This window comes from Pholcus phalangioides, unplaced genomic scaffold, assembly GCF_987345545.1.
Source record: "Pholcus phalangioides strain wild (caught in Gottingen) unplaced genomic scaffold, Ppha-v1.0 ptg000012l_1, whole genome shotgun sequence".
Taxonomy (NCBI): domain Eukaryota; kingdom Metazoa; phylum Arthropoda; class Arachnida; order Araneae; family Pholcidae; genus Pholcus; species Pholcus phalangioides.
The window spans coordinates 4,486,539-4,514,505 of NW_028301605.1; the positions used below are offsets into that span (position 1 = coordinate 4,486,539).

A 27,967-nucleotide genomic window follows, 5' to 3' on the forward strand; every position below is an offset into this window, starting at 1 on the left:
TACAACCGACAACAAAGAGGGTCATCAACCCTCTTTGTGTTCGGAAACAAATTGAAACACTTCGAGTCGACGACGTTCGAGTCCCGCCCATTCGAATTTGTTCGTACGTATGGGGGTCCCAATTAACCAAATGCTTTAAATATTCTCGTCCTTTTCACTTACCGCGTCACTGTGACGCGTGCGCACGACCCGCATCGTCCCAACTCGAATGCTGCCGTCAATTTTTCTCTGTCAAATTCAAAGACCCGTCGTCCTTTACATGCATATATGTATATATAATCGATTACTCTCCAGCGGTTTTTAGACTGATTATGAGAGTGCTCCGGACACTTATCGTGGAGGATGATCGTGTCTGAAATCGAATCCGTTGACTATAGCTCCTTAAACTGACTATCGCGTGAGTATACATATGTAAATTTTACTTAAACATCCGTATTAAAAGCATTTAAAACAAGAAAATCAGGAATAATGTTCATGTGATCAATGTTTTTTGCAACATTAATAATATATTAGTTATTATGTGTCAGGCATCTTCAACCCGTAGAGCACCACCGTGCTCCCTGAAGCTCCCGGAGTGCTCGTTGCTCATGTCCGATTCCGTGCTCGCGAGCACTTGATCAACGCTCCAATTAAACACCTTTATACAGTCAAACGTCGTTAATGAGTCATCGGAGAGAGAGCAAAAATATGACTTAGTAAGCGGAGTGACTCGTTAAACGGAGTAAGCCGTAGCTGTGCCAATTCCTGCCCGAGGACGTTTGACTTTGTACGCATTGCATTCAAAGATCGAAATCATCCTGATTTCATGCATTCCTACGCCAAACTTGCAGTAAGGGTGCTCTTCTTTTGATGATGGGTACAGGCAGTGCTCGTGATTAGAAAAAGGTTGAAGATCTCTGTTCTATATGATTAATTTGAAGTTGTATTGTAATCACTTGATGATATAGTGGAACCTCCCATTAAGGCTACTCCTCATAAGCGGACACCTCTAGTACGGACAATTTCTTTTAATTCCTTAGTATAGGTCTGCGGTGCACAAATTTTTTAGTCCGTGGGCCGGAAACTTGAATGTGTATGGTTACCATATGACCCGTATTATACGGGACATTTCCGTAATTTTGGCCGTCCCGACTTTTCCATAAAATATTTCAATTTTCAACGAATCTTATTCGAATTTCTATTTTTTTTACTGAAATCAAGGACTGAGATTATAAATTATGTGATGATAATTATCACTCCAATTATCATAATTAGTTGTAGTCAAGCAAACAGATTCATCACAGCAACTTTACTTTCCCTTCGCAAATTCTTTGGTTATAATTAGCAACTTTACTTTGACAATTTTTTGTTACTATAATTGGCAACTTATATACTTACTATAATTGGCATCACTTCCCTTTGACAATTTCATAGGATATAATTGGCAATTTTTTTCCGTTTGACAACTTTTTTAGAGATATGTACTTGGTGATTTTTTTTGCCCGTATCATCCAGATTTTCCGTATTTTCCATGACGAAAATATGGTGAGCCTTTCATTATTGATACTTACTGGGAACGTCATTCGATGGTTGGATTCGGCTCTGTGATTGTTGACAACCCAAAGGTTGTGCACCCCCTGGTATTGGGCTTTAAAATGTATTTCACTGCTTTGTAAGGACATTTTTCAATTCGCGGACAAGCTTTTCTGTCCGATATATGTCCGCTATCAAGTGGTAAAAAATTCTTTTAACTTAAACTATACTGTTGTACACTCATTGCCATAAAAATTTGCGCACCTAGAAGAAGTCGTCAAAATGAAACGAAATTTTACACATGTAAGTACTACGTTGATATAAGTAAGTGATTAGAAAATCCAAGAAAAAGGATCATTTATTGCAGAAAAAAGTACAGATTAACAGAAGGTTTAGTACTCTGTTGGACCCCCCTCGAGCGCGAATGCACGATGCGATACGAGCGGGCATTGAGGCATACAAGTTCCGTATGATGTCCTGAGACATCTCGTTCCACAGTTGCTGTAAATGCGCCTCTAGTTCGACCAACCTCGTAGGGTGTCTAACCTGCCGTCCCAAATCATCCCAGATATGCTCGATTGGTGACAAATCTGGGGATAGAGCAGGCCAGGGAAGGGTGGTAATGTGGCGGAGGCAGTCTTGTGACATCCTTGCTGTGTGTGGCCTAGCATTGTCTTGTTGAAAAATGGCTCCTGGGAGCCCTGCCATGATTGGCAACACATGTGGCTGAAGGATGTTATGAACCTTCCGCTGGGCTGTCATTGTATCATGGATCAATATTAGGGGTGACCGTGTATCGTAAGCAATGGCACCCCATACCATGACACCAGCTGTGGGAGTGGTGTGTCGCTGTAAAGCGAAGACAGGATTGAAGCGTTCACCACGGGGCCTCCACACACGAACACGATTGTCATCACTGCTCAAGTTGAATCTCGATTCGTCGCTGAAGACGACCTGGTTCCATTCCGTTGCAGTCCAATCCCGTCGTGCTCGACACCACTCCAAACGGAGGCGTTGGTGGGTGGGTGTCATTGGCAGCACACGTAATGGGCGCCGCGATACCAGATGTCCTTCAGCCAGGCGCCTTGCGATGGTTCGGGAAGACACAGGGGCCCGTAGTGAAGCTGCTGCCTGTGTCTGGATAGCCGCCAATGAGGCAGTTGGCTCTACGCGTGCGTTTCGGATGATGTGACGGTCTTCTCGACGACTGGTCTGTCGAGGGCGTCCTGAACCTGGTCGCCGTGTAAATGATGTCTCTTCTATCCACTGGTCCCAACACCTCCTCACAGTAAAATCAGAACGGCCTAGTTGACGAGCTACTCGCCGAGCTGACCACCCAGCTTCCATCATCCCGATGATTCTTCCCCTATCGAACTCTGACAACTGCTCTTCGACGGCGGCGTAACGGCATGTCTACCTCAGCATTTCCTTTGCAAACGATTAAATACACTCCAGCAAGCTCTGCTTACCTGTTTTATACTCCAAGGAGAACGAAGTTCAACGCCCTCTAGTGGCATTACGCAATGCGCAATCACGCTGCATTTCTAATCATTTGCATATCTGCCCGACATGTACCTTCAGGACAACTTTCGTTTCGATCCCACAATTATTTCTTGGTGCGCAAATTATTATGGCAACGAGTGTATTATACAGGGTGCCCACTCTTATCGTTATTCAATGGCTATTTACTTGACCGTTGGTTTTAGAGACAACTTTCAATTGGAAAAAATGTTCAAATGTTAAAAATTTATAAAAAAAAGTTACAAAATTTACATTTTAATGCGGTCTCCCGACCTCTGACTTCACATCAGAAATTTGGCGCCATGGCCCCCACATCCTGTAGCGGGGCCCCCTAGGCTGGGATCTTTTGCGGGGCCCTCGGTCAGACTTTTAACGGGCACCTTCTGCAGTTAATTTATAGCGTGAAAAAGCAAAAAAATCATGATAATCGTCCCGAGCCCCAGGATTAGAGCCTTGTCAGCCCCCCCCCCCCTATGTGGGGGCCATGGTTGTCGCCCTGTCTGTCCTAAGGCCAACAAAAAATTTCCACTTTTCTAAGTGCAATATTCGAATTTAAAAAAAAAACCGGGAAGAAGGGCAAAATGAACATCATAAACTTACGGATAATGCTCATTTCCCTCATTTACAGTTTTTCCCCTCATTTTAATTTCAAATAGCTCGGCGAATATTGCACTTTGAAACATGGAAAATTATTGTTGGCATTAGGAGAGACAGAGTAACAACTGTGTTAGTTGAAGTCAGAGGACGGAGGACAGTACGAAAAAAATTTAATTTTGTAACTGTTTTATTAATAATTCTTTAATTTGAACGGCATTTAAGATGATCGACGCGACATCGTTTTAAACATTTTTTCTTACTAAACGTTGCCTCTAAAACCAACGGTTCAGGGAATAACCGTTGAACAACGATAAGAGTATAATGTAGATATTCATGTGCGTCCATTCAGAAGAAAAAACGTATTACAGTCAAATCTCGTTATAATGAACTACAAGAGATCGGAGAAGAATCACTTCGTTATAACGGAATTTCTTTATAAAGGAATTCCAGGTTTTTGCATTGTTCCTATATAAATTTATTTAGGGGGGGGGGATTAGAACAGTGTTCGTTAAAACGAGATTTTCGCTATATCGGTATTCGTTAAAACGGTATTAGACTGTATTTGCATAGGCGGGGAGAGGGGGGACCCACCCTCAGTGTTTCCTCTCTCTCCTTCAAGGAGCCTGTATTCGCTTAGTCTTTGAGTTGAAAAATATTAAAGAATATTCTTTTTTAAATTGAAAATGATCAAAGGAAATATCTTTATATATAGGGTGTTCCAAAAAGAATCACCCGATTTTAAATCACACTTAACGGACCCACACTTCGCGACGCTTAGAACACAAAACGATTTTTGTTGTTCAGTCGCCATAGGAAAACGTATTCCACTGAGAAATCGGCATTTTCAAAATGTCTGGGCTTGTGATTGCTAAAGTAAAAAAGCTTTGAAGAAGGCGAGATATCTCGTCGATACCGGTGAGAGGGTTAAAATATTTTCCCACCAAAGAATTAGCTTCATCAAATTCTTTGGTGGTCTTCTTTATTTGTTGTCTAAATTTATAATTTTTGGAAAATTTCCTGCGTCTTGAATAAAAAACAGCCAATTTCTATATAATTCAACAATTCTATGTAATAACTGCGCTGAACACAAACCTGACCCTAGAAAAAAAGCTTGATTGACTCCACATGTAATTCCACATTTATTACATGTATAGTACTGCGATACAAATACATAGAGACACAATATTAATAAAAACACAGCAAAAATGCACAGAAACACAAATATACTGTACAGTAGTTTATTCATTCTTAACGTGGTGAAATCTCCAATAAAAAAGAACCAATAGAACTTTTTTCAGGGTGATGTTCGTGTTTAGCAGATTACAATCAATCGGAATGGTATGTTTTCAGGTATGTCGGCGCAATTTCATTGTTGTCCAGAGTTATTATGAGCAGTGTTATTCGTTATGCTCTGGTACTGCAATATGTTAGTATTTTCTTCATTGAGAAATCTGATATTTGTCTTTTATAGGTGCTCAAAAAGTACCAAGATGTTCAACCTGATTTCATTGGTCAGTTTTGGGCTTTTGATGAGTGTTGCTGATTGTGGGGTACAGGTGATTGAAAATTTTTTTCTATAACATGAAATACATGCGAGTGTACATTTTGTGTATACAGGGTGTCCCACAAATGACTCCCTGATTTTAAAATGAAATGGCTCGGAAACGGTGATCGATAGGAAAATAAAGCAAGCATATACTTATTCTGAAAGCCGTAAAAATCTGGTTCAGAATTTTCGAAATTAGTTACAGATATTGCCGACATGGAGTGCTATATGTCATGATCGCAGTTTGGAGCCCGACAAATAGGGGCAGGGGCGTAGCCAGAAATTTCGTTCGGGGGGGGGGGGGGACCAAAGTGACAGAACAATGGATTTGGCCATCTTTTTTCCTTTTTTCGGTCATTTTCTCACATTTCGGCGCCCTCTCTGTGCTACTACGAAAGACACACATTTTTGTATCTATTGTGACGTGATTGCGACGACTGCTCGCAAAGGACAGTTTATAGCCTACAGTAGACTCTCGATAATCCGGCCGTACGCTAGTCCGGCCCATCCAGTAATCCGGTGTTTTTAGGTGGGTCATCATCTAGCCTTTGAGGGGGAAAAAACATGCCTGTGCGCAGAAGTTTATATGAGTTAAATGAGCTTTTTCAATGAATTTCCAGTAATCCGGTGATTTCGGTAATCCAACTGTCGGTTGTCGGATCCAACACACTCGGGTCTGATATATGCCGGATTAGCGTAAGTCTATTGCATTTTTCTGACTCGAAACTGCTATTACAGCATACAGCGCCCCCTCTTGGCAATGTTTGCAACTCATTTCGAAACTTCTGTATCAGATTTTTACGGCTTTCAGGCATTTATTATGTTTACATGGTTTTTGAAATTTTATCCGAATGAACATGATTCGGGGTCCTTTAGGTCCACCGCCGGTCTACGATTTATTCTTTTTAATTTTACTTATTTGCTTTGTACAGCCTCGCACTTTTGTGTATATGTTACTGCCAAAGCTCGAAGTCGGCCACTTCGTGAACTGGCCAGCCCAGTTGACACGCCAATGTCAGAAATTCGGGCTTTGGCCGGCCACTACATATATATCGATCTCTATGATTCGGGGTCATCGCCGCGTTGGCGTATTTTTTGTGATATTTATGATCATTTATAATTAGCCGCAGTCTGGTATGTCGTTAATAAGCCATCGTTACTTATGACAACCCTAACGATCAAAGGAATCTGAATATCGATATCTAGTGATCCATATATAGGGATCGACATATATGGGCCGGCCAAAGCCCGGCGATAGCCCAAATTCCGGACACTGGCCGGCGCAACTGGGCCGGCCGAGGTTGACGAAGGGGCCAACCTCGGGCTTTGGCAGTAATATATATATTTATACTAGAATATATTACTCTGAAGCTCGTATTTGAATGCATGTTGTCAAACGGTCCTCTTGGTACCATAAAATAGGAGGCCGCGAACTCCTTGTATAACCCGACTCTCTTCGTATATGTCTGACCTCGCTCATGACTTTCGTAATTGTATATGAATGCACAAACATGACTTAGGGTTCCTTTAGGTCCAATGATGTATAGGAACCCCAATTATTTTTCTTTTCTCCTTGCACTCAGAATTTTCTCCGGCACGACCACGCCCTCTAGGGCGATGAGCTTATATCGCGTAAGTTGACAGAGCCTGGTCATGGTCGGTCCGTTCCGCGTATTACGTCTTCTATATCAGTGGTTCTCAACCTTTTTTTTGTCCATGGCCCCCTTTCAACCATTTCTCATTCCTATGGCTCCCTCTTGCGAACATGAATAATTTTCTACATATGGTTACAGACAGATATCATATGGTATTTATTTTTAATGCACGATTTTTTTTTCAACACCCATCATCCGATAGAAGATCCTAAAATTGTAAGAACACTTGATTGTAATAGTTGAAGATCATTATCACAAGAATGGCGCGAAAGATGAGAATCTAAAAATATTGCAAACTAGACTTCACATTATTGCCAAGTTCTTCGATTTGCTTTTCGCAATTTTCATAAAGTACGCCCAGGGCTGTCTCTTAACATTATCATACGCCTACATACAAAGCGATTTTTCTGAGAGAGGAACTACTACCTTGCTAAAAATTCCTACCTACCTATTTGCATATTTACTCTTGAAAATCGGAACCAGATCTAATTGTCACTTGGTTGCCAGAAGTGCCCAGATGGGCCCATGCAGTAAACCAAGTTCTACGAGAATAAGGACATGATTTTTGTGGGTCATTAGTGGATCAACTGTGTAGTTTGATCTATAGAAGTAAAAGAAATGCTACCATGTGTAAATTACAAACTTGACAATGTATCTAAAAAGAAAAAATACCCAATATATATAACGGTGAATCATCAAAAATAAGATACCTACTGGCAGGGCCGCAACTGGATACTTGAGTCGGGGCAACTACTCATTTAGGCACCCCCCCCCCCCATAATGCTGAAGGATAGGTTGAATGATTGAATTTGCGCCCCCTTTTGTAATGCGCCTGGGGCACCAGACTCACCTACTTCCCCCCCCCCCACTAGTTGCGGCCCTGCCTGTTGGTAATATTATGGCCATTATAAGATTCAATGGTTTCTCCTTGGAGTGTTGGTACAGCCTTTATCCATCAACCGTTCGTCGTAGTGGTATTGTTATAATTTTAAAAATTCTCAAAATATGACCAAAAATCACTGTGTACGAGTTTTGAGGATGAAAATACAGTGTACACAAAATGAAAAATGTAAATTTTTGTACGATCCCCCCCCCTCTAATTTCCAATCAGACAGTTGTTGCTCTTTCTCTTCTGAGCCCAACAAACAAATCACGTGTTTTTAACTGAGATATTTAAATTCAAAATCGGAGACAGGTGCGGGCTCAGGAGAATTTCGCGGCCAAATGCAAAAAAAAAAAAAAATTTGCGGCTCCCTCTAAAAACATTTTATGTAGTTGCTCCCGACTTACAAACTTTTCGAGTTGCGAACATAAATCTTGGAGGGGAATTTGTTTTCAGAGGGAACGCATTTTATTACACTAATTTTTTTTTCATTATTTCAGGAACGCGTTGATAGTCTGGATCGTAATCAAACACGATCCGTTGAGAGAGAATGACATTTAAATTAATTTTACAAAATTCATAGATTATCAATAATAATTAGGGCGTGGTCCACTTCCTGACACTTCATCGTGGCTCGAATCATATTGAACAGACGTCAGTTTTTTGGCATATTTAAAGCGCTTCATCATCTCCTTATCAAATATACGTTGCAATTCGATAACTTTAATCATCTTTCGAATTTTTCATTGCTATTTTTGTGTAATTTATGTAAATTAATAGAAATCAATTATCGGAATTCCATGACTTCCACAAGAGTAGGGCTGACAGGCAGGATCGTCGTAATAGCACCATAGGCCCACCCCGAGCCAAAGGTTTTTTGGAGGCCCTACCTGGAAAATTCTCGAAAAATTCAACTACGTCTCATTTTTCTGAGGCACCCCTCTTCTCTTGCTGACCTTCGGGCACGGGCCGGGGTGGGGGAAAGCATGCGTTAAGACGGCACTGCCTAAGGTTCGTTTTCAGTTTTGAATCTGGTAACCCTATCTGAAGATCACATAATCCGTGTTTTCACTTATTTGTTCGATCATCATTCATTGTGGAAAGAAATAATTATTTTTTCTACATAAAATCGATTGTTGCAAATGCACGAATTTTGTTACCGAAATTTTCGACTCAAAAAAATTTTATGCCAAAAAAATAACAAAAAGAACTTTCTCTCTTTTCATCATCGCCCGAATTGCCTGAAATTTCGAGATTAAATGGCAACAGCAGTATATGAATCAAGCCTCTGGAGAGAGTATGACGTCAGCGGTCTCCGCCTTGGCAGTGCTGAGAACTGTGTCAACACCACACTAGAAATATATTTAGTGTGGTGTTGACTGTGTCCCCCAATATCTTTCGTCGGAACATCACGTGACTCGGTGAAAACAAACATGGGACCCCCCCCCCCCCTTCCCCGTTATTTTCTTATGGCATAAATAGGAGTTTAGAACAATAAATGAAGAAATAATTTCAGCATGGACGAGATAATTCCAAAATTAATGAAAGTTATAATTTCAGCATTGAAAAAAGATAATTTCAGCATTAATGGAAGAAAATATTCCAGAATTAATGTAAGAGATAATTACAGCACTGATAAAAGTGATAATTCCAAAATTAGTGGAAGAATTAATGAAAGCGATAATAATAAAATTAATGAAAGATAATTCCAGAATGAAGGAAAGAGACAATTCCAGAATGAAGGAAAGAGACAATTCCAGAATGAAGGAAAGAGACAATTCCAGAATGAAGGAAAGAGACAATTCCAGAATTAATGAGATATAATTTCAGAATTAATGAGATATAATTTCAGAATCAACGACAGAAATAATTCCAGCATTAATAAAAGAAATAATTTCAGCATTAATGAAATAAACAAATTCAGAATTGATGAAAGCAATTATTCCAGCATTAATGAAAGAAATAATTTCAGCATTAATGAAAGAAATAATTCCAGCATTAATGAAAGAAACAAATCCAGAATTGATGAAAGCAATTATTTCAGAAGTAATGAAAGAAATAATAATTAATGAAGGAAATAAAATTCCAGAATTAATGAAAGAATATTCAAAAAATAATGAAGGAAAATCCATAATTGATGAAGGAAAATTCAAGAAATTATGAAAGAAATGATTCCAGTATTAAATAAAAATAATTTAACCTTTTTTCATCTCTCTTTAGATGAGTTCTTCTCTCTATCCTTCTTTTAAATCTTTAAAACCCAATATTTAGAGACCGAACTGTACATTTCTTTGGAAAAATTGCCAGGCGAGAAGTTTGTTTTGACCGAGTCACGCGATTTCCTTGCATTTGATGTCGCTGCGGTCGCGGTGGCTGGATTCTCCCTCCAGTAATGTCCCACCAGTAATGTCGTCTGCTTCTCTCCAGGTTACTTGTTTTGGACTTCTCCTTGTGTCCTTAAAAAATAACCGAACTGGTAGTTCGAACTTCCAGTTCTGTTTGTGAGCTTAGCTTGTAGGGAACCGAACAAACCGTCTGTCGTCTGCTCATTAAGAGGCCCTTTGTTTTGGACGTCTCCTCATGCTCAAATAAAATAATCGAACTTTCAGTTTGAATTCCCAGTTCAGTTCACGAGTTTTGTTTACAAGGAACTGAGCGGAATAAGGCATATAGTTTTTTTCACTTTGAACTTCATCATCACCACATTAGTCACTTTTAAATTTGACATTAGATGGCAGCACATTACTATAGAGTAATTCACTCTAAAAATTACGATCTAAAGCCGGGTTTTCCTAGGAATAGGTTTCTTGCGCTGCGTAAACCGAATTAGACCATTTCGCGCCGGCAGAAATGTGTTACATAATTACGCGACGCGTTTCTGTTTTCCTAGAGTGGCGCATCAGATCAGGACAGCTATATTATAGTATATATCCTTGGCATCAGCTGCTCTGTCGTCTGCATGCTCCGGTTTGAAGGGAAGCGAAAGAAAACACACGAGAGTATCGGCAAAACCACGGCGCACGACGCATTTGACTCCTCCAGAAGCAGTCGGCCAATCCCGCCCGACGTAAAACGCTGTCGTGAGGCGTATTGCGCTCTGTAGGAAAACAGTCATGCTGCTTTACTTATTGGTGAGTGGACGGCGTGTCGCGCTGGGCGAATCACGTTGCGCGTGGCACAGCAAACCTACTCCTAGGAAAACCTGGCTTTACCTGTCGTTTGCTTGTGTGGAGGACCTTTGTTTTGGATGTCTCTTTGGGTCTTGAAAAAATTACTGAACTGGAAGTTTGATCTGTCAGGTCAGTTTATAAGCTTTGAATGAAAAATTTAGTTTTTTATAGCTGAGCTTCGTCATCACCACATAAGGCACTTCTGATTTTGAAAGTAGGTAGCAGCACCAACAATATTTTTAAAAATGAATTTCTTAAAGTATTCTAAAGTATTAAATTAATTTTAATTCCCTTTTAAAATTGTTAGTGCCATTGTGAATTCGCGGCAAATGCTACAAGGCAAAAAAAAAAAAACTGCTTTGGCGGCGAAACATTTCGAGTCACCCGGTATATACGGATTTTGTCATTGCTTAACGAAATGACAAAACTGTTCATGAGAACATAATAATGATTCATTATCAGAATTTCAAGCCCATCGGATAATATAAATAAGGGGCCATTCAAGTATATATTACGTAAGCAGATATTCATCCATTTTTGACCCCCCCCCCCCCCACTTGTCAGCAAAACACTGACCCCCCTGTCACAAAATTTCGTCAGCAGCTTAGAATATTTCATATCTTCACAAAGGGGTGGTTGATGACGTAAGCAACCTTCAAACCCCCCTCCCCCTTATCATCGAAAAAGTCAGCAAATCCGAAGCCCCCCCCCCTTCCTCCCGATGCTGACGTAATACTTGAATGACCCCAAATCAGATTTTCAAATAAGAAAATTATCAATTTGTTGACTTCAATTTCGATACGGCGTAAATCTGATATTACGTTGGATGACGAGCGGCTTCGAGCGGCTTTTCAGTTCGTAATATGGCCGCTCTCTCGCAGGCGAACGAAGCAACGTGCGAGCTGGCTTAAACACAACACAATATTTCACATAATAGTCTGTACTATATTTAATATACAGGGAGCATAGGTAACGGGGCATATGACATTTTACTAGCGAACCATTGGTCCTAGAGCCATACTTCCAGTTGGAAAAAGTACCCGAATAATGTATAGTACTCAGATATTTGATTCATGTTGCCGGGGGTTATATAGTTATTAAAATACAAATGTTAACTTTTTATGTGGACACCCTGTGCCCCAAAACCCAATTGGAAAGTTGTTTCCCGGTCTCCAACAAAAAAATTCATCGTTTCTAAGTGCAATATTCGCTGAGATATTCGAAGGAAGATGGAAGAAAAAATCATTAAATGCGAGGAAACCATTTTACCCGCATTTAATGCTGTTTTTTTCCCCCCAAATTTCCTCAATTTTTCGAATTCGCATATCTCGGTGAATATTGCACTTAAAAACGTGAAATTATTTTAGTTGCCATCGGAAAAGACAGAGCAACAACTTCTTAATTGGGTTCTTTGGCACAAGGGGATGGTATAAAAAGTTGTTTTCTTTTATTTTATAACTATACAACCCCTTACAACATGAATGACATATCTGAGTTGGACACGTGATTTGGATACTTTTTCTAGTTGGGTATGTCTCTAAGACTAACGGCTAGCAAGTAGAACCATACGCCATGTTACCCATGCAGTCTGCATATACACGTAAAAAATAGTTTGAGACGAAATACAGTCGACTCTCGTTTTTACGAATACCGTTATAACGGAAAAATCGTTTTAACGAAAACTTTTCTAATTCCCCCACGGATAAGTTTACATAGGAACAATATAAAAATCTGAAATTCTTTTGTAACGAAATTTCTTTATTACTCCGGTCTCTTGGAGTTCATTATAATGGGGTTTGACTATATTCCCACCAAAAAAAATCTGATATTTTTCCACTAAAGTAATTGAACTTTTGCAATTTGAACTGAAAACAATCCTTTTTATAGTGATTATTTCATTTTACTTTTATAAATTTCGGAAGGAAACAAAAGATAGAAAGGGTGGGGAGAAAAAAAGAAAAATGGCCAAGAGGAGCTCTGTTGTGCGTAAATGCCATGAAATTCCACTTGTGCGCAAGGGGATTCGGGCCTTACACTCAGTTTTATGACAAAATTTCACATTTATGAGACGTTTGACTACGGTCACGATTAATCTCTATATAGCTTTCAATATTAAAATATTTCATTTATACGAAGCACAATTTCAATTATTTGGCATTTTCATTTTGACTCGAACTCCAAATCTTTGGCATTTAGACATCATTTCCAACTATCAAATCCACGAGGTTTTTGCAGATTGTGAAAACGCGTCGCTGAATTAGTTTTGCATGCGTATTATCAACACTGAAAACCACAAATTTTAGGTTGACAGCTACAAAGAGATGAATTCAGCCGGTTACGGACATTTCAAAGAGTGAAGACTTACGTGAGAATTTATTGCACTTTTCTGAGAAATCAGCAGATGCAGTGAGTCTCTAATAAACGGATTTAAATTGCTTTAAATGTGGTCATACGCCATTTTAGAATTTTTTTTTTTCTAATGTCCACAACATTGTTCTTGCAGGATAGGAAAATTGCATTGAAATTATTTGGGATGTTGCAGGCCAGCAGAAGGCCGCTGTGGTAGTCGAGTGGTCATAGTGACGGACTCGCATCGCCGGGTTCGAGCCCCACCGTCGCCACAGTGGTGGTCGGCTGAAGTTGGTTTTCTGTGGTTCCCAACTTCGAGGCGCAAATGCGAGCCGATCTCCCCGTTAGAAAGTCTCGCCGCAGAGAGCAACAGTCCTACAAATATTCAGTCACTACACATCACTCACTTCACTTCTGAGATAGGGATGACAGCACTGAAAAATCATACACAACACTAGATACGCACTCAGACTGTTAGGTACACACACTTACAATTCCGGCACAACTCACTAGGTAGTAAATTGCCTATGGCGATAGACCTGAGTTGTGCTCGGTTTGAAAAAAAAAAGGCCAGCAGAAGGCTTACGTAGTAGGGCAGTTAATAGGAAGCATTACAGTATAGATTAAAAAACATTTAAAGATGTGGTGTCAATCTTAGTCCTACTAAGTCCCAATACATTATCTACGTACTTGGATTGCATATAGAAACCAATCAGCAAACCAAATGACGTTAAGATCGTCTTAAATATGTTTAAAGTCACGTTTTTCCTGTTAAATTGAAATGAATGGCATATGAACACTCGCGATTTTGAAACAACGGTAATTTTATGCAATTACAGTTTCTTAAGTTATACAGCAAAATTTAATTTCGCGGGTATTTTTCCTCATGTATGATTTGGTCTCTTGGAGTTCGTTATAACTGAATTCGACTTTATTTCTCTTCAGTGGAGGCAATGGGTGTTGTCATACCCCTTCCCAAAAATTCATTAAAAAAATACCCCAGAGCAATCGTTCTTTATTCGAATTTTTATAAATATATATTCCCCATCGGACCACTCAGGTTCAGAGGTGTCGCGAGTTCGATACCCGGTTCATCCTTGTCAGAAAACTTTCCTGACACAGGCAGGGCCGTCTTAAGAGCATCATGGGCCAAGTGATTTTTCAGAGGCCCTCCCTAGCAAACATTCGAAAAATTCAACTGCTTCTAATTTTTCTGAGGCCCCCCATGCGTTAAGACGACACTGGACACAGGGGTACAACAAAAAATGGTGACTTGATCGCAGCAAAAAATTGCTACCGCACGGAGTCATCCCCATCGAGGGGTTAGCGCACCAACCTCTCGATGAGTATAAGAAACAAGCCTGCCGTTCGAATCGGCAATAAATTGTAGGTCCCGGTCTAACTAGCCCTCGTGTGCAGAAAATGACCGTGGTGCGACAAAAATGATCAATGATCAGACCACTCAGTGCCGGTTGAAGATAGCTTTGTGCTAAACTAGATGGCTATACGTCTGTAATTGCATGAAAACGATGGGGTTTTTTTACGCACAAGCTTTCATTTCTCACCCATCTACTTCTTGGATTGCATTTACTACCAGCACTCAAAAGAATGCCAATGAATGGTCAATAAATCTTTGTCTGCTTTCTTTATGGCAGCCCTCTTCGAATGAAAAGTCTTCGAACATCCACAACTTTCTGTCTTTACAGTGTTATTCCATTTTGCTTAAACCTCTTCCATAGTTTGTGTCAGGGCCTACTGTCACCCCCAAGTCGTAAACCCACCGTGAGATCATATGGCCCCCGGTTGAGAACCACTGTTCTAGATAATATTTCTGTGTTTCGTCTATGTTTGTGAACAGTGTTTCACCAGGCTCTAAATTTCTTAGCCCCTGATCTAGAATTTTAAATTCACTCAATAAGTATCGTTCGAATATTTCTGAAATGACTTCGCTTTAGAGGTCGCCCCTGACGGTCACGCCACTAACGCAAAACATCTTTGACAGGTGCGCAGTGCTCTGCACGAAGTCATGTCCGAGGACCAGTTGATGAAATACTTCGGAGTCCGAGACAAAAAACAAGGTAAAACAAATTCAGTCATACTTCATACTGCATTAAATCGTGTCCGGAAAATTCACCGACCAACAAGTCACCGAATGGAAAATTCATTGTCGGGAAAACTCACCGACGTCAGTTCGACATGAGCGAATGAACGTGTGAATGAATGATCGCTTGAGCAAGTGAAAGAGTGAGTGAATGAAAGGGCGAACCGGCCTGTCACTAGAGCTGGCTCGATCTCGCTGATTCACGTGCAAGGTCACTCAGTCAATCACAAGGTGGCTCATTCTATCACTCACTTCCTGGATCACTCATTCTATCACTCTCTTCCCGGGTCACTCATTCTATCACTAACTCACCGTGTCGCTCACTCTGTCACTCGCTAACTAGCTCACTTACACTGTTACTCCCTGACAAGGTTATACTCACTCTGTCACAAGCACTCGATCACCGGATCACGTACTTACTTGCTCTAGGTCACTCATTCTGTCCTAGATCCCTCAGTCTACTACTGGGACGCTAATCATGAGACTCTCTCACTAGGTCACTCACTCTATCTCGGTTTCTCTCACTCGCTCACTCACAACACTAACCACTCTGTCACTCACTCCACTCTATCTCGGTTTCTCTCACTCGCTCACTCACAACACTAACCACTCTGTCACTCACTCTATCTCGGTTTCTCTCACTCGCTCACTCACAACACTAACCACTCTGTCACTCACTCTATCTCGGTTTCTCTCACTCGCTCACTCACAACACTAACCACTCTGTCACTCACTCGGTCATTCCTCGCTCATTTATTGGCTCACTCACTCGTGTCGAACTGTTGTCGGTGAATTTTTCCCGTCGATGAATTGGTGGTTACTGAATTTTCCTTAAACGGGATTAAATTATTCTTGAGAAAACCAAAATGTGATAACCGATAATATACTACTACGTTCAAAACGTTCCGTGACTTATTTTATTACGGAATAATGAATATAGATAGGACCTGCTTATTTGGTGTTTCCTCCGAAGTGACTACCCTGTGCAATAATGCATTTTTGCCGTTTTTCATTAGAAAAAATAAATAAATGCTGATTGCAAGTATTTTTTTTTTGTCACGTCCTCTAGTGCAGGGGTCTTCAACATTTGTTGAGTCACGAGCACTGCCTATGCTTATCATCGAACGAAGAGCACCCTTTTACGGTAACGTTGGCGTACGTATACCTGAAATGTGTATAATTGTAATTCTCGAACGCAATTTCTAAATGGGTGTTCAATTGAAGCGTTGATTATGTGCTGGTGAGTGCTTCAAGGAGCACAACGGTGCTCGGGAGCAAAAGGTTGAAGATGACTGCTCTAGTGCCTTCATCGCTGTTCTTCGCTGCACTTCTTCGGAACCTGAGAATCGCTGCCCCTTAAGTTAATTATTTATCCGAGGAAGAAGGGGGAAAAAGAGTTACGTGGGGGCAAGATCAGGGGAAATAAGCTGGTTGTGGAAGTATCGAAATGTGATGTTCTGACAGGCAATCTGACACCAGGATGGCCCAGACCTGCGGGTCCTTAAACGTCTGCATGATTCTGTGGGACACAAGTGACCAGATCTTTGGAAGGCCAAGTCGTGGGTGTTCCAAGCACTTGGGGTGCACAAATTTTGCCGCACTTCCCTCATTCTAGTCTAATTTTTGCTAACTATTCTTTTCTCGAATTCACCACCATGTGCTAATTTTAATTCACTTGCGCCCCTCCCCCACTCTTGTGTCTTTAAGTCACTCTTTTGGCCACTGCCATGCCCACACATTCCCTAAATCACAGTTTTAGTCATTGATATGCTTGCACACTGTTCTAATCACTAACATTGAGCACACGCTCTAGGTCACTCTTTGGTCACTCACTGAGATATTTTCTTGATTTATAGGTCACTCTTTGGTCACTCACTGAGATATTTTCTTGATTTATAGGTCACTCTTTTGATCATTTACACGTTTGAACATGCTGTATGTCACTCTGTTGGTCTAACATGCTTGCACGCTCTCTAGGTCACACACTGACCTAGTCCCTCACTCTGTAGGTCACTCCTTTGGCCATTCACATGCTTGCTCACGCTCTAGGTGACTCACTGATTTGGTTTCTCGCTCTGTAAGTCACTCTTTTGCTCACTCACGTGATTGCAAACTCTCTAGGTCACTCACTGACGTAGTTCCGCACTGTCTCGGCGATGCGGATTTACTTAAGGTTATATAAATTTTCCCACCCTTCTCTCATTACTTATTTTCTTGGCCACACATTCCTCAAATTTGCCGCCCTATGAACTTGCTGTCCTGAAAAGTGCCCCCCCCCCGTAAATACGCCGCTGGGTGTTCCATCACGACAATGCGATGGCTTGCGGGATTCCTGTGTCAGATTACCTGTCGATACTTTCACACCAGCTTATTCCCCTGATCTTGTGTCGAGTGGCTTTTTCTTCGGATACAGAACGTGCTTAGTCCTAGAATCATGCTTTCCACCCCCCCCCCATCCTGGAGCAGGAGACCCTAGGCTAAAACTTTTCACGGGCCCCCGGCCCAGACTTTTCACGGGCCCACTCTATGGTAAATTTATAGCGTGGAAAAACAAAAAGAAAATGACGAGAATCGTCCCGGGCTCAGAGGCTGGAGAGTCCTGTCAGCCTCACCTTTGTGGGAACCATGCCTAGACTGGTACCTTATACGTCTAACAGACGTAGTTTCGTATAGGTTTTATTAGGCATAGATTTTTAGGTACCATTCTAATGTTAAGGAGCAACGACTATCAGGTTCCGAACAAGTGCAGCGAGCAGCGACGAAGGCACTACTACTTCTTAATCGAACCTGCCCCTCGTAGACATTCCTCTACGGAATTTCTAACGAATTCATGCCGAAATGTGCGTGTACATGTTGTGAGCCTAACTCGAAGTTTGTTCCTGTGGAATGCTTGTTGTGTGTAGTGCTGCCATCAATTTTTCTAAAAAAGAAACACCAAATAAATAGGTTCTATCATTATTCCGTAATAAAATAAGTCTCGGAACTTTTTGAACGTAGCACAGTATGTCCTTCATATTGTATTTTCTTTGCCTGTCAGTACCCGAATACGAAGTTGTCACGATCAGTGTCAAGAAGAGGAGCCAAATCAATGGCGACGACCATAATGTCGTGCGGAGAGGAGGAGTAGGCGATCTACCACTGGAGGACGAAGGAGATGGCACCATGTTCATCGACTCGTTATTCGGCCGCAGCGTGAGATTAGGACTTTTCAGGAATCCTCATCTGGTTGCTCCTGGGTTTAGGGCTTTCAAGACCGACGAAGACGGGGCCGAAGTGGAGATTTCTTCGCCGTACTCGTCGATGCCACGGCTTTGTCATTACCTGGGGAGTAACGGTAGCGTTGTAGCTGCCGTGAGTGACTGTAGGTCTACTGGCAGTCCTGGCCTAGTAAGTATAAATGTTTAACTCTGATACATGCAGTTACAAGCGGTGTTTTGGAAAGGACTCTTTAACTTTGAAATGACATAACTTGGAAACAGGTGGTACTTTTATGGGCAGTTGTGAAATTTTAAATACACCGGTTTCCAACATTAGCTACAATCTTAATTAATAGATGGCGCCTTAGTCCACTTCTTTTGGGGGAGGGAGGGGGCCTTTCAAAGTTATTGTATACTGTGAAAGTCAGAAGCTTTGATATGCAGTTTTAGTGAAGACCAAGAGTATTTTCAGATATCCCAAGGTGCAACCGTTCTTGAGCGGCCAATTAGGGCATCCTTTTCTTCGTACACCAGAAGTTTTTGCAACGATTAACTTCGTCTGAATACCTGATGTTCACGAGACTGTTTCGTGACTGCTACCCCATAACATTTCCAACGCAGTCCTTTGTGTTAAAAATACTAACCTCTGGCCTGGCAAACATAATTCGCCATACAGGGTTATTCGCCAAAGTTTTAACTAATTTTCCGAATCAGCGTATTCAAAATTCCTGGCCTGCCCTTTAAACGTACCACTTGTTTCTTCGTTCTATCAGTCACCGAAACTCTCTGTATGATTGTGGTTGGCGTTTTGATCTGCTGATTCATCGATGCTATCGCTATTACAGAGAGGAATATTGCTTCTGCCTGACCGAGGGTTACAGGTCGAGCCTCTGTCCGACGATTTGATTCCCCACTGGAAGAGAAGCCAAGAGCCAGACCACAATTCCGACGAGTCGATTCTCACTCATCCCCACGTTGTGTCCGTCCCGACGAGGTCGAAGAAACTCTCAGTAGTCGACGGTGAGTGACCCTCCCCAATGTCCTAAAATCCCAATGTCGATTATGAGAGTATTATTTATATCATGATGGATTTCTGTATCCGTGCAGAATGGGACGACGAGCACTACATCCCGGCCAATCCCAGAGAAGATTACGAAATCGACGAGAGTGACATCTTGAGTCATCTGAACTCCGATTTCGACGATCTGAACACGATCTCGGATGACGTGCCTAGAGATTCGAACGGCAAGATCCTCAAGGAAGAGATCCCGGACAAGAGGAGCAGTTCGAAACCGATATACTTGGAACTGGGACTATTCTTCGATGAGATGGCATACAACATGTTCATGCCACATGTCAAGACTGAGGACAATTTGATCAACTTGCTTCTGGGATTTGTCAATCAGGTGAACGAGAGACGAATTCTTATATTTAATTTTACCTCGATTAAAAGCAATAATGCTCCAAAATGGCCGGCAAAAGCCCTATGGCCTTGATCCTGGGGCGAAAAAAACCGTTCCTGTGCTCATTTATGCTAATTACTGCCATTTTCATGCCAATTTATGATATACAGTGGATCCCGCTTATAACATTTTCAAAAAAAACCGTCATGAAAAAAAAACGTTGTAAGCGAAAAAGCGCTTTAAAATGTTAATGATAATTACTTAGAGTTGAGACCACGAACATGAGTCGTATTAAGCGGGATTGGGAACGTTATTAGCGGGATTGATTGTAATATGATGTTGGCTATATTTCAGTTGCAAGCGATCTACCACCAGTCGATGCTGAAAAGGAAAATCCAGATCAGTCTCGTTCACATGGAGCTCATGAAGAAACAACCGGTGAGCTAACTAAGAGCTGATTTTTTAGTTAATAATTGCTAATGGAAAACTAATTCCTGTTGATGACAGACTAATCCGCTCACCATTAAAGGTATACTTTCCATTCCTTGTATTGACTATCTCATTCTCACAGAAATCGCTTCCACACGCTGACGGAGAGCGCGACAAGCTCTTGGACTCGTTCTGCAGCTACCAAGCCAGGAAGAACCCGAGTTCGGATAAGGACCCCAACCACTGGGACATTGCTCTCTACATATCCGGGTAACTTCATAACTTGAAAAAATACATGAGTTATATCTGGTACATGTACAGCCAATCCTCGACTTACGATCAGGTTCAGTTTCAAGCATCACCCCCCTATGTTGAAATCGCGCCTACTCGGCGAAAATCCACTGATCTCACCGAGGTCTCTGCATTCTTCTGGGTCCGGCCAGAGGTTCTTGGGTAGCCTTCAGGGGGGTCCGTGTGCTTGAATGAGAAAACAATCAGTTTATGGTTTTCATAGTATATCCTGAATATTATTCTGCAAAGGGCTTCGGGTTGCTTCATTTCATTGATACAAGGAGCCCAGGGCTTTCCTTTCTTTTAGTACATTGATACTGAGAAGGATTGGACACAACCTGGGGATTCTGTGGACTTCATTTTATTAGCACAAGGCAGAAGTGTGGGTCCATGGCCTTCATTTTATTGGTACAACAAGACGTGGACTTTATTTTATTTATACAAGTTATCAGTGGCTTTCCTTTCTATCTACCGACCTACATTCTATTGGTATAAGGGGGTCCGTAGACTTTATTTTATTGGTAAATTGGGTCCGTGGCTTTCCCTTTATTGGTACAAGGGACCATCCATAGAACGCAAAAGGTTAAAAATCCTGCACTAGGCCATTAAAACCATTTACGAATTTTTTTGAATACCTTCTTTGCAAATAATTTCCATACCCTCGAATTCACCGTCCTGTGCTATACCCCGCTTACCCCTCCCCTCCAGCTGTTGCAAGTATACCTGTGTTTTAATCTTTCACATGTTTTACACACTCACATACTTACACACGATCTAGGTCACTTACTGACCTGGTCCTTCGCACTGCAGGTCACTCGTTTGGTCATTCACATGCTTGCTCACGCTCAAACTCACTCTTTTACTCACTCACGCGCTCGCAAACTCTCTAGGTCATACTTTATCAATACATGGCCAGCGGGCCAATTGTCAACCTCGAAGTTATCTGATGCGGCTCGTGACCTCAAAAACCTCAATTTTCTAAAAATTAACTAAGCGGCACAATACCAGATCACTTGAGTGCCCGCGACACATTTACACATAATTAGGTACCTGGGGCACTGTAACATATCCCTCAAGTGGCCCACGGCACACCTCACTTCAATTAAGTTATCCCCGGTGCATTTCAGATCGTTCAAGTGATCCGCAGCCTAATTTCAAATGCCTTAAACAGCCCGCGACACATTTGCAGGCCACTCAAGTGACTCGCCGCATATTTAAAAATTTCTTGAGCAGCCCGTAGCACATTTCGAAATCACATAAGTAATCCGTGGCGAATTTACACATCACTTAAGTGACCTGGGGCACTGTAACAGTGTCCTGCTGTAGGTCACTCTTTTGGTAATTCACTGACCTAATCCCTTGATGTCTGAGAAGAGGCGGATTCATTGAGGGTTAAACAAATTCCTCCGCCCTTCTCACATTCTACTAGTTTTGTTGGCGGCTCATACCTCAAATTTTCCGCTCCTCAGAAGTTGCCGCCCTGGGCTATAGCCCCGCCAGCCCCCTGTAAATACGCCACTGCCCCCCCCCCCACGTTTTTACCCATGTAACGTTTCTGTGTCCTTATTCAAGAAGAGATAGTTCCTTTCACTCGATTTCTGTCCTTGAACCCTTTGACTACCCCCAAACCTCCAGATTGAGAACCACTGGTATATATGGTACATACACAAATTTTACGCAGAATATTCCTTGAAAACACATAATTCAGTCGCCAAGAAGTCTGATTATAATTTTTGTTGGCTAAATGTCAGTCGATCTGGGATTCACGAAGAGTACCGAACATTTCGTAACTCGAAAAGTTCGTAAGTCGGGATGAGGCTGTTTTTGAATTTTTCCATGAACTTATTTTATTAATTCATAAATTTGGTTTCTTCAGGTTGAATTTCTTTTCCATGGAGAATGGCGAAAAGAATGGAGTGACTATGGGTATGTTTGGTTTGTTATCCCCCGTCTTGACGTCGATCATAATTATGGAATGGCTTCCATTTTTGGATATGACATTAATTTTGTTTCGTTCGTGACTGCGCAGGGCTGGCTCCAGTTGGCGGAGTATGTTTGGCGAAACATTCGTGCGTCATCGCCGAATTCGGGACCGTCAGTGACGAAGGTAAACCGTATCCGTCGGCGGGTCTGCTGTCGACTTACGTTGCTGTCCACGAGATTGGCCACAAGTGAGTTTTAAAGTATTATTGTATTTGTAAATACATATATTAACCCCCCCCCCCTTCGACAGTTATCGCTAGGGCCCGAATTACGTGCGCTAAAAGAGAGGCAAAATATTCACTGAAAATATGAATTCTTAAAATTCGTCATAATAGTGTAGTGCTCTGCCATTTGCCATCAAGTTTTTTATTGCCATCAAGTTTTTTAACCAAAGCCCGAAGTTAGCCACTTCGCGAACTGGTCAGGTCAGTTGACCCGGCGTAAGTAAGAAATTCGGGCTTTTGCCGGCCCCTATATATCGATTACTATTATATCCCTACTGTCGATCCCTGCGATTCGGGGTCATCGCCACGTTGGTGTATTTTTTGCGATAGTTACGGCCATTTACAATTATCCATAGCTAACCGTTAACTATTATCACTAACTATGGCAACCCTAACGATCAAAGGAATCTGAGTAGCGATGTGTTAGTGATCCATATAAAGGGATGCATAGGGATCGACATGTAAGGGCCAGCCAAAGTACAGCAAAAGCCCGGATTTCGGACATTGGCCGAATCAACTGGGCCGGCCAGATTGCGAAATGGCAACTTCGGACTTTGGCAGTAACATATATTTCGAACGGAAAATTTAAATACTCTAACAGAATAATAACAGAAAAATATTATTATTTTTTGTTATATAATAAAACTAATCGATGTCTTTGATTAGCCTCGGCATGTATCACGATGGTCCACCGAACAACGACTGCCCGACTAACGGTCACGTGATGTCACCTAGTCGTGGTACGAGGGGGGAAACGACCTGGTCGTCTTGTAGCGCCAACGTCCTGAAGAAACTGAAGTAAGTACGAATAACAGGCCTGTCGCATTACGGTAAAAGCCCGAAGACCTAGGTTTTACCAAGGCGAGTTGGTAAAAGACCGAAATACGCTTGCTTACTTTTACCAAGTCGAAGCCGTTTTTGATGAACCAAATAACAATCGTGAAAATGTTAATTTCTGACCTTATTAATTGTTAATAATTATTGATTATTTAAAATTAACTAAAGAATTAATTATCCACCATGAACTTATGAGTTCCTGATGCTAGCCGAGTAAAGCCGGGATTACACTATAAAAGTTTTGTAAAAGCTCATTCAACCTGTAAGATCACCGGTTGCATTTGCTCGAATGCAACCTATTGGTTCAATTTTCAAGTTTTTTATAAAAGATCTTTTATCAAACTTTTATAGTGTAATCCCGGCCAAAGGGATATTTCTCACAAATTCATAAATTTATTGATTCAAACTGTTCAGAGTAAAATAATTAATCAATTCACTAAAAGCCTGTTTTCAATGAATGAATTGACCATCATGAATTTATTATAGTTCCTGACGTTTATTAATTAATAATTATATTTTAAATAACTACAATTTATGACAAATTGATTAATTCTTTGTTTAAATTATAATTAATTGATAATCAACCAATTAATTAATCAACCAACGTGTGATCTTATAATTTCCTGATGCTTAACTAGCGTCATAACTGATAAATACATGGTGTTTAATTAATTTGTTTATTATTTTGTAATTATAATTATAATTATTTATTAATTATAATTATAATTATAATTATTTATTAATTATAATTATAATTATTTATTAATTATAATTATAATTATAATTATAATTATTTATTAATTATAATTATAATTATAATTATAATTAGTTATTAATTAGTAACCGACATTAACTAACAAGTTTAAGATGATAAGTTGATTCATTAGAAACGGGCTTTGACTGGGTAAAAGTCCGAAATGAAAACGTTTAAAAGTGTATTTCGGGCTTTTACCAACTCGCCGTGGTAAAATTTAGGTCTTACCAGTAAAACCTAGGTTCCAACAGACTTCGGGCTTTTTTACCGCAGCATATCAATAACATTAATGAGTTTGATATTCAAACTATGGAATGATAATAACGTGTGTGTGTGTGACTTGATGCAGCAAAGACTGTCTACTGGACTCGCCTTCCCCTATGGAGAAGGATCGCGACCACTCGAAATTCAACGAACTGCCCGGTCAGACTTGGGATTCCCACGAACAGTGCCAGATCTTCTTGAGGGACGAGGACGCCACCCTGCTGAACGACACCGTCATTTCGGTAATAATATTAATTAACGACACGACGACATTTTAAAAAATACGTTTCCCGGCAGATCACATTTGTCCAATCTTCATGACTTGGATATCTTGAATCTCAGTCATTATATGTTATTTGTACGCAGATGATATGCGAACAGACGCTTTGCAAGACTCCTCACAGGATTGGCTATTACGCAGCTGGACCCGCCCTTGAAGGAACCTATTGCGGTGGAGAAAAGGTTCGTAAATAAGTATTTTTATTCCTTGTTATATACCGGCCGGTATGGTATCTGGATGATTTGGCCACTCATTTGATCACTCATAGGGTCATTAACTCACCCATACAGTCACTCACACTCTCTCATATGGCCACTTATGTGGTCATTCACTCACACTCTCTCATATGATCACTTATGTGGTCATTCACTCACACTCAATCACTCATATGGCCACTTGGTCACTCATACGGTAACTCACTCATACAGTTAATTACACACTCACTTGGCTACTCATACTGTCACTCACCCACTTACATGGTCACTCATGCAGTCTTGGCAGGCGAAATATCCGGGGTGAACTTCGGGGGTGAAATGTCGGATGCGAGATTTCTAGATCACTCTCGGCTGTCCACAAAGGCTGAACAGCCGAGGAGATCATTTCGTCACCGCTGAAGATGCTTTGTTGTTTGCAAAACTTTAATCTGGACCGATTCTCTGCAGCCGAGAAGCATCTACTGATGATACTAGCCGCGAGAGCTTGCGTTATTTCAGTTTGGGAAAAAAAGTTCAAACTCGATAACGGCAACTACTTGCAATTACCAACATTGCATACAATTATAATTAATTAATTAATCTTTATTACTCGTACGCAGTGGTGTCAACAAGGCCAGTGCAAGTCTTGGGGATCAAAGAAGCCGAAGGTAGTCAAAGGCAAATGGTCAGATTGGAGGAAAGGCGAATGCAAAAGCGGTTGCATCGAGAAAGCCAAAGGCACCGTCATGGACAAGAGATACTGCAACGATCCAAAGTGAGAACACATTTCGACTTAACTCGTCTCTGTATCCTCCAAATTTCACAAATTTACTCAATTTGTACTGAAAAAAAAATTTACTTGATTCTTCTTTATTGATCAGACCGAGGAACACGGAGAAAATGTGCGAAGGTGACAACATCAGGGTCAGTTTCTGCGACGACAAGAAGGTAAAAATTTCTCACATTTAATATTACCATATGAATAAGTGTTGTTTTTTAATGCAAATGTATATGGATCTATGCCTTCAATTTTCCATTTCAGATGTGCAAAAAGAGGAAAGTTCCAGCTGCCTACGCCAGTGAACGCTGCAAAGAATTTATCAAATATCTACCGGATGTAACGCCCTTAGGAGTTCAAGTCAAGCATAATGAAAGTAAGATGAACATTTACACTAGGGGTACTGTTTCCGATTCTACGGACTCTTCGACACAATATAATGAAGACCAAGGACCTCTTGATACCAATAAATCCTCCAAAACGAGAGATAAGGCCACATCACGATATGACAATTTCAGCTCGTTGTCCTCGTGGACTGAGTTACTTTGGCAGACCCCCCCGCCCCTTTATACCAATAAAATAAAAGCAACTGACTCCTTGCATCAGTAAAATGAAGGCCACAGACTCCTTGTACCAATAAAATGAAAGTAAAGGTTCCATGCCCCCCCCCCACCCCGTAACAATAAAATTAAGGCCGCGGACTTCTTTCACCGACGAAATTAGAGCCACGGACCCCTTGTACCATCAAACCAAGACACACTCAGGCAACATCAACGTATGACAATTTCGACTCATTGTCCTCGTGGACTGGGTGCTCTCTCTCAAGAATCCTTGTACCAATTAAAAGAAGGCCAAGGACGCCTGGTTACAATAAAAGGAAGATCACGGATCCTTTGCACCGTCAAACCGAGAGATAGCCAGGCCACATCGCCATATGACAATATCGGCTTATTTACCTCACGGAACTGGGTATCTTTGGCAACCCCTTGTACCAATAAAATGAAGGCCAAGGACACCTTGAAGGAACAAAATGAAAGCCAAGGACGCCATGTAAGAACAAAATGGAAGCAGGAAGCCTTTTGCTAGAACAAAATGAAAGCCAAGGATGCCATGCAAGAACAAATGGAAGTCAAAACCCTCCTGTACCAATAAAATGTAGACCACGAACCCTTTCTCAGAATTGCAATAAGTATATACAGTACTAAAAAATAAATGAATTTTTTTTTTCATCCAAGACCCTCTGAAGGCTTTACAACTGGGTCCGTGAACCCCTGGTTAAGAACCCCCGACCTACACATTTCATTTTAAATTATTGTAAATAAACAAGGATCAAGATGTGTTTTTTTTTTCAATCCATATCATTCCAGAACGACAATGGCAAGCTTGCGCCGTCTACTGCAAGATGAAGTCTGGAACGTGGTACACTCCGAGACAGGAACTCAACGACCGCGGGATCGACACTTTCTTCCCCGATGGCACTTGGTGCCACAACAGCGGCAAGGCAGACTTCTACTGCCAGAATCATCTGTGCCTGCCACCGCAACCGAAAGGAAGAGCGTTGAATCCCTTCGAGACGACGAGAGGGAGGAACCCCGAAGTCGACGTGCCTTATTTGAACAACGCCAAACCCAAGGGCGACAACACCCCACCAGAAAAACTCAAGGAGTTCTTCCAGTACATCGAAGGGAGGAACCCTGCTCCACTGCCGAGACCCGATGAGCTGCAGCGTCCCAGGGAAGAGGACTACTGGATTGTGGACTATTGATCTTATTCTCTCTCACTGCGCATGTTCAATCGAAAAATTATCTCATATTTATCACCACAGCATCTAAAAATATTCTAAAAATATTCCTAAAAATTATAAGTAATTAATAGGTAAAAATACGACTGGCTGGACCAGAAAGAATGTTTTGTTTGTGGTCATGGGGTTCGTCAGATAAATGACGAACCAATTTTGAACTTGATGACGTAAATTAATAAACACAATATCACTATAAAA

At 41.2% G+C, this 27,967-nt stretch overlaps 1 protein-coding gene across 1 annotated transcript; it reads left to right on the top strand.

Annotated features, from left to right (window-relative positions):
• The first annotated feature begins 163 nt into the window (after positions 1 to 163).
• On the top strand, positions 164 to 27,967 carry LOC149079180 (A disintegrin and metalloproteinase with thrombospondin motifs adt-1-like). The gene is made up of 17 exons (XM_089240087.1): positions 164 to 397; positions 5,102 to 5,186; positions 15,236 to 15,311; positions 18,372 to 18,721; positions 19,377 to 19,551; positions 19,639 to 19,937; positions 20,289 to 20,372; positions 20,506 to 20,633; positions 22,531 to 22,580; positions 22,684 to 22,825; positions 23,528 to 23,659; positions 24,802 to 24,958; positions 25,083 to 25,178; positions 25,811 to 25,965; positions 26,072 to 26,138; positions 26,233 to 26,344; positions 27,336 to 27,967. Exons 2-17 carry the CDS (start codon positions 5,121 to 5,123, stop codon positions 27,731 to 27,733), a joined length of 2,487 nt encoding a protein of 828 aa, XP_089096213.1. The 5' UTR covers positions 164 to 397; positions 5,102 to 5,120; the 3' UTR covers positions 27,734 to 27,967.